Source organism: Apteryx mantelli, chromosome 1, assembly GCF_036417845.1.
Source record: "Apteryx mantelli isolate bAptMan1 chromosome 1, bAptMan1.hap1, whole genome shotgun sequence".
Taxonomy (NCBI): Eukaryota; Metazoa; Chordata; class Aves; order Apterygiformes; family Apterygidae; genus Apteryx; species Apteryx mantelli.
In genome coordinates this window covers 1,150,862-1,161,676 of record NC_089978.1, presented here as the reverse complement: position 1 = coordinate 1,161,676, position 10,815 = coordinate 1,150,862, and the positions used below count along the sequence as shown (strand labels likewise).

At 51.1% G+C, this 10,815-nt stretch overlaps 2 protein-coding genes across 2 annotated transcripts; one reads left to right on the top strand and one right to left on the bottom strand.

Moving 5' to 3' along the window:
- Positions 1 to 273: 273 nt before the first annotated feature.
- On the bottom strand, positions 274 to 2,485 carry LOC136991073 (folate receptor gamma-like). The gene is made up of 4 exons (XM_067289560.1): positions 2,345 to 2,485; positions 1,392 to 1,580; positions 877 to 1,012; positions 274 to 596 (listed from the first exon to the last, which is right to left on the bottom strand). Exons 1-4 carry the CDS (start codon positions 2,480 to 2,482, stop codon positions 274 to 276), a joined length of 786 nt encoding a protein of 261 aa, XP_067145661.1. The 5' UTR covers positions 2,483 to 2,485.
- A 6,216-nt stretch (positions 2,486 to 8,701) lies between these two features.
- Positions 8,702 to 9,670, top strand: LOC136991012 (olfactory receptor 51Q1-like). The gene has a single exon (XM_067289489.1). It carries the CDS (start codon positions 8,702 to 8,704, stop codon positions 9,668 to 9,670), a length of 969 nt encoding a protein of 322 aa, XP_067145590.1.
- Positions 9,671 to 10,815: the final 1,145 nt, after the last annotated feature.

The window sequence follows — 10,815 nt, the reverse complement described above, 5'->3', positions numbered from 1 at the left end:
GGCCTTCCCTCCACAGCATGGCAGGGAAATAGTGTCCTTCACCACCAGCTCCAAGTAGAGGCAGGTATCAAGGGCCAACAGCAACAACAACATTCATGTCAAGCACTTGCTGGCATGGACAAACAGTTCAGGCAGACCTGAGTGTTACCATGCCATCTCCTTTTGTAGGGCACCTTGTGCAGCCCATTTCTTGAGAGTGGCCAAAGCCAAGGCCCTTGGGCGAGCCATTAGAGGGATCCCCCAGCACCCACAGGGCCAACAGCTCCCAGGGCCCTAGGGGAGCATCAGGAGGGCAAGAGGCAGCGGGACCAGGGCAGGCCATGGCAAAGCACACACAGCTTTGCCAGTCTCAGCAGGAGTCACATTCTTCATCCGAGCAGGAGAGGATCTCTTCTTCCAAGCATAGTGTTTTGCCACAAGCACATTGGGGTTTCCCTGGGCAGGATCAAACCACATCTGGATGCAGCGCCCACTGCCCCGGTGCTCTGTGGTGTATTTGTAGGAGTTGGACCAGATCTTCTCACACAGGTCAGCTGGTTGGGGGAAGACATGGGAGAAGGGCCTGCACATGGATCCCCAAGGGCAGCGGTTTGTTCCTGAGGACAGACAGCACCAGCAAGGCCCTCCTGAGTGAGCACACTTCAGTTCCCTCCTTCCACACAAGGAAGCAGGCCCCAGCTAACAGTCTGCCCACAGCCCACTGCTGCACATCAGCTGGTGGACTGTGGCTTGGCCACCTTCTAGTCTGCGACCCCCCAAGCCAAATGAGAGCAACCAAGTGTCTTGGCTTTGAGCACTGGGCAGGCAGCAGTGACACTGCCAGGTCTGGTTTGCAGGGAAAGGTGAGGAAAGGCTTGCTCCACAGAGCCCACTAACCTGTTGCCCAGTTCCAGCCCTTGTGCCAGTTCTCCTTGCAGGTGACAGAGTCCTTGCAATCCTCCCACCACTCCTCACAGTCCTCTTTGCAGAGGGGCACATGGAGAATCCTCTCCCGACGCCAGCTGCTGTCAGCCTCCAAGAGAAGAGGGCCACGCACATTGGTGGTGGCCCTCAAAAGCCAAGGGCTCTGCCACATCACAGAGGTCATCTGAATCCCCCTCCCAGCCCTTTCCCCTGGCCTCCAGAGCTGACCCCCAAAAGTCTCAGTCCCACCAGACACACCTTGATAGAGAGCGATTTTTACATCAGTCTGCCTGTGTACCTAAGCAGAGGCTAGCAGAGTCCTCTGCTAATCTACCTATCAGGTGGAGAGACTCACCATTCCTGGAGAGCACACATGCCAGCCCTCACCCAGGCGGGCAAGAGCATAACACACAGGGCACCAGCAGATCCCATGTCATGGGCCCAGCACAAGCTCCACTGCCTTCAGTCACAGCAGAACTGACCCCTACCTTGTCAATCCAAGGCCCCAGGTTGGGTGAGCACTCATACAAGCACGTGTCCTGGATGAAGTGCCTCTTGCACTTGGGTGGCATCACCCCACAGTGGTTCCAGTTGAAGCTGTAGAGGTAGGACTGGTCCCTGTGGGCTTCTGAGCTGGTGTTGGCTGTGCAGCAGGCATTGTCCTTCCAGGGGGAACACTGCCATGGAGCAGGAGACAGGCCCATGAGGAGGGCCAGGCAGCAGCTCAAGGCAGTGGCAGGCTGCTGCAGGTGCCAGCTGCCTGCACTGCCTCCAGCAAGAGCACTTGAGCAGCAACAGCATTTGCCCTTCTGCAGCAACCCCAGGGCACTGCAGACTGAAGAGCTTGCGGCTGCAGCCAGATGGAGTCAGGAGGAGAGCAGGACAGGGACCATGAAGGTCAGAGCCCAGCCCAGATCACACACAGCACCAGTCCCAGCAAAGAGAAACACGAGCTGCCACCTGCTGGGCCCTGGCTGCCTGCTAGGCCTGTCCCCACCAAGGGCTGGGGAACAGAGCTCCCAGGCAGCAAGAAGCAGCTCTAACACAGAGAGGGAGGGAGCAGAAAAGATGGGCTTTTCTTGCCAGCATTTATCTCAGTGGGATCTCAGGATCCCCTGAGCTTTGAAAAAAGTGCCTTCCTGGCAAAAATAAAAAGGAAAACTGAGCTAACACAAGAAATTCCACCATCTGTGGTATGTGTAGCCACTCCCGCCCCCATTCTGCTCTAGCCTTTTGTTGGAAGAAAGGGGCAAAACAATCTGGCCCCATATACAGCACAGGCCATCTTCCCCAGACAAGAGCTTGCTAAGCCCAAAGCTCCACAGCAGCCTCTCTGGTCTGGGCAGGTGGGCAGAGGGCACCCAGGCAATGCCACCCAAAATAACCTGGACTGCAGAGGTGGTGGCTGGACAGAAACATCAGCAGCACAGCAGCATCCTACCTGGCCATGCAGCAGCCCCTCTGGGCCAGGCTTGCTTTTGTGGTGCTTGGCATCCATGCAGACATTCAGCAGCGGGTCCTTGGTGGCACTCACTGTGGAGGCAGCCAGCAGCACAAGCAGCACCTGCCCCACTGCCATCTCCACAGAGGCAGGAGAAGGGCAAAGCTGCACAGGCAAGGGGACAGCAGAGGACACGCTTTAGCAGGAGCAGAGGGGCTGTGCAGGCAAGGCACCCAGAAGGACACCAGCAGCTTGCTAGCAAGTCACAGCACCAAGGACACATGGTGCAGTGCTCCAAAGAAAGGCTGCCAGGTCAGCCAGGTGTTGTCCCCAGGCAGCCTGGCACCCTCTCCTCTATCAGCACTGTGGCTGTTTGCTAGTCAGCCTCTGAGACCCCACAAGGCACCGTGATCAGCAGGACAATGCTGCATTAGAACCCTTCCGGCTGGATTCCTTCTTCCCTTAAGCCACCTCACAGTTTAAGCTCAGAGCTTTCAGAGCCCAAGCTTCATGCAAGCTAGACAGCCCCTAACTAGGGATGGGTTTTAGCTAGTGGTTCAGAGGAGGCGGTTAAAAGCACCAGCACACTGACACCTTGCCTGGACCACCAGCTGCAAGAGGCCCACCTTCTTTTCAGGAATGGGTCAGAAGAGAGAGGCATTTGCTTTGGCTCATCTGTACCTCACAGCCACTACAGAGCCAGAACTAAGGTCTCCAAAGGAGAAGAGACTCGAGCAACAGGAGACAACTTCATGTCAGAATGTCTTGGCCTCTCCTTCCTATCCAGAGCAGGATAGGTCTTTTATGCTCACTTGTTAGAGGAATGCTACTCCCTCACATTCCTTGTCAAGGCAGGAGAACAGTGTAGAACCACCACTCCTAAGGAAGTTTTTGCACAGCACAGGAAGAAGACACACTGCTTACAACATCTAAAAACAGTATAAAGTGCTGTAGGAGAAAACAGCAACTCCTGAACTAAGGAAGCATACACATAAACCTGAGGCTGAGGAAGTAACTAATCTGCATCATAACCACATACTCCATAAAGCAAAGAAGAGCAGCTTACCAGTCAAAAGAGCCTCCAAGACCTCTGCAAGACCTTAAAAACACTCAGTGCAGCAGCATCCTGGGCTCAGCTTTAACAGGAGAGTCTTCTCACACAGATGCTGGCACTTGAAAGCACTAATATGCTTAACGAGGTCTAGCTTGTGCCAGCATGCATTGCCTTAGGAGCAGTGGTTTAGTGACAAGCAGCTGTGCCCAGCTTCTCTCACAAGCCACCATCTCTTGCCTGGGGAGATGATCAGTTACGATGATCCATGTTATGAGAGTATCAGCTCCCAAATTAAAAAATAAATGCCAGCTGATGAGAGGAAACAACAAGCCTTGTTGCAAAGACCTGAACACTACAATTGAGCCTGAAAGCCAGCTTTGATCACAAGACCCCTCGGGAAGCCCCTACTCCCTGGCTGCTGACAGGCAGAGCCTTCCCTCTGAAACCATGCAGGTTCTTCAATCACAGCCCTGATTTGGGGGATTTTTGGTGATGAACCCACTTGCCTGAGGAGCTCCTCTTTCTGGGTGTCACTCATGAACACTTTCAGCTCCACAAGACCCTGTTGTAGTGATTTCCGCAGTCTAATTCCATGGTGTGTGAAGAATGACCTCGATAGGTTTGCTCTGAACCAGCCGTGTGCTGTTTTCATTTTTCGTGCTTCTCGTTGTCGTAGTGGAAGTGACAGTGAGCGATTATTCCCCATTCATCCTCTCTGTGCCTTTGTCACCTCTATTGCATCTCCCCTCAGCTGCCTCTTGTCCATGCTGCAGAGTCACGGTCTGCTCAGGTCTTGTGGCACGTCTTTCCCTTCCCCGGAGGAGCCACAACTGCAGCAGTATCCCAGACACATAACGCCATTCTTCCTTTCCTTTCTACTCCTTGAGAAGGAATTTCTAATATCTGGTTTGCTTTTGGGCACTGCTGATCACCAAAATGATGTTGTCATAAAACTGTCAGAACTTGTGACAGCCTATTCCTGAGGGATAATTGTTAGCCACGAGCCCGTCATTTTCTGTCTGAAGTGTTCTGTTTTTTTTTTTCCCCCAATTGCATCACTTTACATTTATCTAATCTGACTTATATCTGTTGTTGTATTGTACAGTTATATTAGGCTCTTCTGCAGATTTCCTCAGCCGGTCCTCCTTTTTCTTGAGTAACTGACTATCATCAGGAAACTTGGTCACCCTGCTGTTTTCCCTCCTTTTCCCAGATGAACTAAATTGGAAAGGACAAGCCCCAGCACAGATTCCTGCAGGGGTTCACTGTAAAGGATAGCCGTTTATCTTCTGATTCAATCCTGTCCTAGTGTGAGGGACTTCACTCTCGTCTGACGGCTGCTTGTTTGATGACCTCTGGTGGGGGCCTTATTCAGAGCCTTTGGGACTCCAAGTAGGGTCGATCAACTGGATCTGCCTCACCCAGAATCTTTTCTGGTCCTTTGAGGACTTTGGGTATCCTAGGGAGGCTTGTCTCCATGTTAGAAGAGCCGAGCTGAGCCTTCCCCAGGATCGCGTGCTTATGCAAGGGCCGGTTGATTCAACCCTTCATTATTTTCTGCATCCTTGTCCCACACAGGTCTCACGTTCATGGTTCTGCAGTTCTCCAGATCTCCCCAGAAAGCCTTTTGAGTGCGAGCCACATGAACGTGTATCCCGTGTCCGTGAAGGGGGTACTTGTCCGCGTGATGCTCAGTGCAGAAGATGGGGAAGCTCTCCCTCTCTCTGTAGTCCTACCAGTATGGCTTGTGTTGATGGCAGAGGTGGGTGGGTGCACCCCCATTTGCTCCATGCAGCTGACTTGCCTTGTGCAAGTTGTCTCGGGGCTCTGAGACTGAGAGTGTCCTGGGGACCTCCCACCCCGAGGTGAGCTGTGGTGAGCTGGCTGCCCTGAGGTGGACGGCAGGGGGACATTTCTCGCTGTCCCGGCACGGCACGTCAGGGACGCCTAACCTCGTGCTCCGCGTGCTCCTTCCTGGGGGCAGACTCAACCCAGTGGTTGCAGCAGCAAGGGTACCTTGTATCCTCAAGTTCCGACTGTCCGTGCTTTACCTAGGGCAAGCCCTGGCTGAATTCCGATATGTAATTCTCAGTGGCCGCTTTGGCCTTTTTCCTCTCTGCCATGCACAGTCGGAAGACATCTGCATTCGACTGATGCCTACATATTTGACAGCAGAGATCCACAGGAGCTCACTCCTCCTGCAGCTGAGCATGTTTAGAGGCATTCACGAATGGGTGTCTAGTCCAGGAAAGTTCTTCCAGGTCTCGGATTGCTTGTGATGCCCTCCCTGAACTTTCCCCGTTTCATGTCCCTCTTTGAGATGAAGGAAGCAGAACTGCACAAGATCAGGGTGAACATTAGGTTTATACAGCCGTCTAAGGACGTTCCCTGATGTTTATTCCTGTCCTAACCATTATTTGCATTCAGTTTTTCTTTTTTTCTTTTTTAATGCTTCTGAGCACTAACCACGGAGCTACTCAGCAGTCAGCAAAAACTAAGGTTTAACCTGCAAGGCCTGTCGCTGTGTTGGAAACTTCCTGCACTCAGCAACATTTCATGGGTGCTGTGAGAGCGGTCTCAGGCTTTAAGAGCGCTAAGGGACAGAGGGCTGGAGGCTTGTGTTAGTACATTGGCAACGGGTACAGGGCGAGGAGAAGGAGCTGTGGAGGAGTGCAGCAGAGCTTGTGCACCAGCACCTCCAGCAGCAGGAGCCATCGCTGGCAGGATCTCATCTGTCAAGGGTCGGTAAAGCATTTCCCAGGTTTTAGTGTGATGCTGGCTGTTGAGGATCCCTTTGGCTCAGAGGAAGGCGTGTTTGCAGTTTTTCCTTCTGCTGCTTTGCAGCTTCCCGCAGAGGCTGTGTGGCCGGTGGGGACGGTGAGCGGGGACCGTGTGGTTTGTGTCCCCTGCCCAGTGGAGAGTTGAAGGCACAACGACTCCCCCAGCTCCTATTCCCTTTGGCTTGTCTGCGCCTCTTCACAGCAACACTGTGCTTCCCAGGGACACGCTCCTTCTGCCTCTGGGTTGCTCGTAATGCTCGTTCTCAGCAGTGTTTTGTCAGGAAAATATTATAAATAGCTGTGCGTGGGCAGCACAGGCAGGAGCACCTGGGCCTTGACTCTTCACTTCGTCAAGACCTTGCATCCTTGGCAGGACTAAAGTTGTCAATGCAGCGAGAAGGAAAGACTACTATGATCTTTAATTCCCCATGAGCGCAGTACCACTAAGACGTGGGAGCACGACGAAAAGCTGAAACGACAGCTACTCTTTGTAAGTTTCCATTCAGATTTCCACCTTTATATTTACTTCTTCCCATTACTACTTGCTCATTTTTCCACACTTCCTAGATCTGTAGATTTTAGGGCGAGAAGGGACCAGTGAAGTTACTTGGTTTTAATTCCCCCGCTTGAAAATAAAGCAGACCAACTGAAGAAAGGTTGGGGGTGTGCCAGCAGAATGAGACATGACCTGGAAAATTTAAAGGAGCTTGGATTGCGTAGCGTAAAGAACAAAAGACCAAAGAGAACTGTCTTTCAGTGTGTAAAGCAGAGCTGTGGAAAAGGGAATCAACTCTTCTTTGTGACAGCCGTGGGCAGGGCCAGGCAGGATGGGTTTAGCCTGCAGGAAGAGAGGGTCGCCATAGGAGTGGGGTGAAGGCAGTGAAGCACGGGACTAGATTGCCTAGGGAGGATGCCGCTTTGCCATTGGTGGCACTTTGAAAACCAGATTGAGCAGGTGCCCATCAGGAATGGCATGGCATAGGTGGATCCTGCCTTTGGGCAGGCAATGGACTAGGGCACTGTCCCTCTGCAGCTGATCGAAGGATGGCTGCTGGTGGTTCATCAGAGATGGGAAAGTGGTCTCCTGAGGGCCCTTTCCGGCATATTTCCTATCAATTCTGTGATGAGCCAGGTGACCACCACATTTTACTGGCATTAAATCAGTGAGCTCACTTTGACCTGAGATGTCCTCCGGTTGCCCTTTGAAGACTTCAGGCAGAAGAGAATCCGAAGCTTCTAAGGTTGCCTGTTCCCACTGGAGAATGCTAAATCTCTGCTAAAAATGTGTTTCTTGCTTTGCTTTAGCTACCACAGCTTTTAGCCTTCAAGAGATAAGGCTTCTCCTACCTCCCCTGCCATATCAAAGGGCGTTTTGTTTTCAGAAATCTCTTCCTCTGGAAGGAATGGTAGGCAGGAATCAACTTGCTTCCTAACCACAATGGCAAGTCTGCCGTGTTTTAAGTCAGTTTTCCCTGCTTAGCATAAAATCAGAACTTAGTGCCTGGTATGACTTTTTCAGAGTGAGGCTGCAGTGTCTTGCTATGCTTTACTGCTGTTTAAAAGATGCTCAGATTAGAAAACCTGCGCACCTGCCAGCTACTTACAGAATTTTCCATGGCTAAAATACACATGCAGAATTCCCGCCGTCTCAGTGTGGTTGCGCTTGTATTTAGGAAAGCAATCCATTTCTCCTTTCAGCTCTTTCTGCAAGAATGTGCTCTAACCCGTGGGCAATCAACCCAGAGCCTTGGAGGACATTGCCTGGCCGTGTTTAGCTGGGGGACAAGTGTGTGATCAAGACACTCGCAGAGCTCCAGTTCCTCGGTCATTCGGGGCTCCTTGAAGCCAAGGTCTCAAAATGTGTGTCGCGTGCAAAGAGGGAGGAGAGGACAGAAGACAACTGGCATGAAACTGCATCTCATCCTGCAGTGGGATCGGGAAGCCGTCGGGACTCAATCTGAAGAATCAACAGCACTTCTAAATTCACCATTTCAAGAGAACTTCCTACTTCTTTCTGGAGTGAAAAGCCATATCAATGACACCAGAGTCTCCTGACTCCATTAAGTGGAAGCCCAAAAATGCCAAAGGTGCAGGTGAAATTGACATAAATAGCTTTGCTTCACCCGCTACATTTGATTACTTGCTATTTATCTGGGGGACAGTTATGAACTTTCCTCCCTTTTCCTGAAGTTGTAATGTTTATAATAACAGCAATATTGCACATTGACATTTACAATCGTACTAGGTAAAGGAAGAAATTATCAGGCTCCCAGGCTATATGGTATTTATTCTTGTCATAGCGGAGTGCAAGGATTGCGTCTTTCTACGCTATGCTTCTGTACCATCATGCTTTCACGTACATAACGGTTTGTACTGCAGCACTTTGAAAGTGCCAGTGCATGAAACATAAAGCTATTTGCTTAGATTTTGCTGATTTATGATCTGGGGTTATTTCTAGGTGGCATATTTTTCTTTGGTTCACTGGTCACATTAGTGAATTGCCTTTTTGTGCTTCAGTTCATCATGTCGTGTTGCGATAGGAGCAATTCCTCTCAGCTGACGTTCATGCTGACGGGCATCCCGGGGCTGGAGGCTGCCCATGTCTGGCTCTCCATCCCTTTCACTTGCATTTACGTTGTGGCACTGGCGGGGAACTGCACGATCCTCTTTGTCATCTGGACCGAGCCGAGCCTCCACGAGCCCATGTACCAATTCCTCTCCATGCTGGCCATCACGGATCTGGGCTTGTCTCTGTCTACAATGCCAACCGTGATGGGTATTTTCTGGGCCAACCACAGGGAAATCAGTTTTGATGCCTGTTTTGCTCAAGTCTGCTTTGTTCATTCATTCTCTTTCATGGAGTCTTCAGTGCTTCTGGCCATGGCCTTTGATCGCTATGTGGCCATCTGCTACCCACTGAGATACTCCTCCATCCTCACCAGCGCCAGGATAGCCAAGATCGGGCTGGCTGTCGTGTGCCGATGTCTCTTAGGGGTGCTGCCATCCCTCTTCCTGCTGAGAAGGTTGCCCTTCTGCCGGTCCCGTGTGCTCTCCCACTCCTACTGCCTGCACCAAGACGTGATCAAGCACGTATGTGCAGACATCACATTCAATAGCAGGTACGGGCTAGCTATAGTGGTCCTCATAGTTGTGTTAGACCCCCTGCTCATCTTTGTGTCATATATACTGATTGCTAAGGCAGTCGTGAGCATTGCATCTCCAAGTGAGCGTCTCAAGGCTTTAAACAACTGCTTGTCCCACATCCTGGCAGTCCTAGTACTGTACATCCCCATGGTTGGCTTGTCCGTGGTTCACCGTTTAGGCAAACACGTTTCCCCTCTCGTTCACATCCTCATGGCCAACATCTACCTGCTGGTCCCCCCCGTGCTGAACCCCATCATCTACAGCATTAAAACGAAGCAGATCCGCAGGGGTGTCCTCAGGGTGCTCACACCAAGGAGGATCTTCTCCCCGTGGCACCACGGGAGCTGAGAGATCTCCTTGACAGAGGTCACTGCTCTGGGAAACACCCACTTCATAGAATGATCCAGGTGTCGCTTCAGCATTTGGAAAGTGCATTTGCTTCGCCTCACTCAGGGCACCCACTCAGTGCAGTTATTAACTGTTATTCATAGCCATCCGTTAAGAATCATTCATCAGAAATCCCCATGCATGAAGCAAGTGGAGCCTGTGACCGAGTCGCTGCAGCCTCTGCTTGTGAGGAGCACTGTTCTTCCCGATTCCATCCCTGTGGCAGCCACGGGCTTTCGCAGATTCACAGACTGTAAGCGACCATTAGGGCATTTTCTAGCCCACAGTTTCCTGTAGTCAGCCCTGTCCTGTGACTCCTTCAAATGCTTTTCATTCCAAGGACCTGAATAATGCTACCTGATCCATTTACAGGCTGTACAAGCAGTCACAAGGCAGTTTCAGTGCCAGTGCAATAGTCATGCATGAGCACCTGGTAGTTGTCTTGTGGGCTTACTGCATGAGAAGTTTGATCTGTTCCGGATGATTTTGATAAGAAGCTTCACATGAAAATGGGCATTTAAGTCATCTGCACACCTCAACAAATTCTCTACGCACTCCACTTTCCAGCTCATTCTGCTCATGAAAGCCATATTTTAATACGTCCCTTAGTTTGCCAGATGTCAGCCACAGTGCTTTGCTCCCACAGCTTTTCATGATTGTTACCAGGGGCCTCAGCCAAGGAGTCTCAAAAGGGGGTGGGAAGGGCAGAACTGTTACCAGGAGCTTCCAACAAGAGTGCACCCAAGGATACAATTCTCCCAACTGTAACTGCTACGTCCTAGAGGAGTACAGCAAAACCAGCAGAAACCAGTTGAAACCAAGGTTAGGAACTAGACAGCTTTCTCAAGCAAAGAAATGAGCCAAGCCGAGACCAACTATAGAAAAGGAGCTCAGAATTTGTGGAAAAGGCACCTCTTCAGCAACCACTAGGGACCACCAGAGACCCCCAGGGACCACCAGAGAACCCCAAATAAGCCCCCTGGAGACTCAGACCGCATGCGTAATGACTATGTAAATATGATCATTAGTTCCAGGAAATAGAATGACTATGTATAATCATTTGGGGAAATTTAATGCATATGTATGTAAGAAAGCAATATAAACTT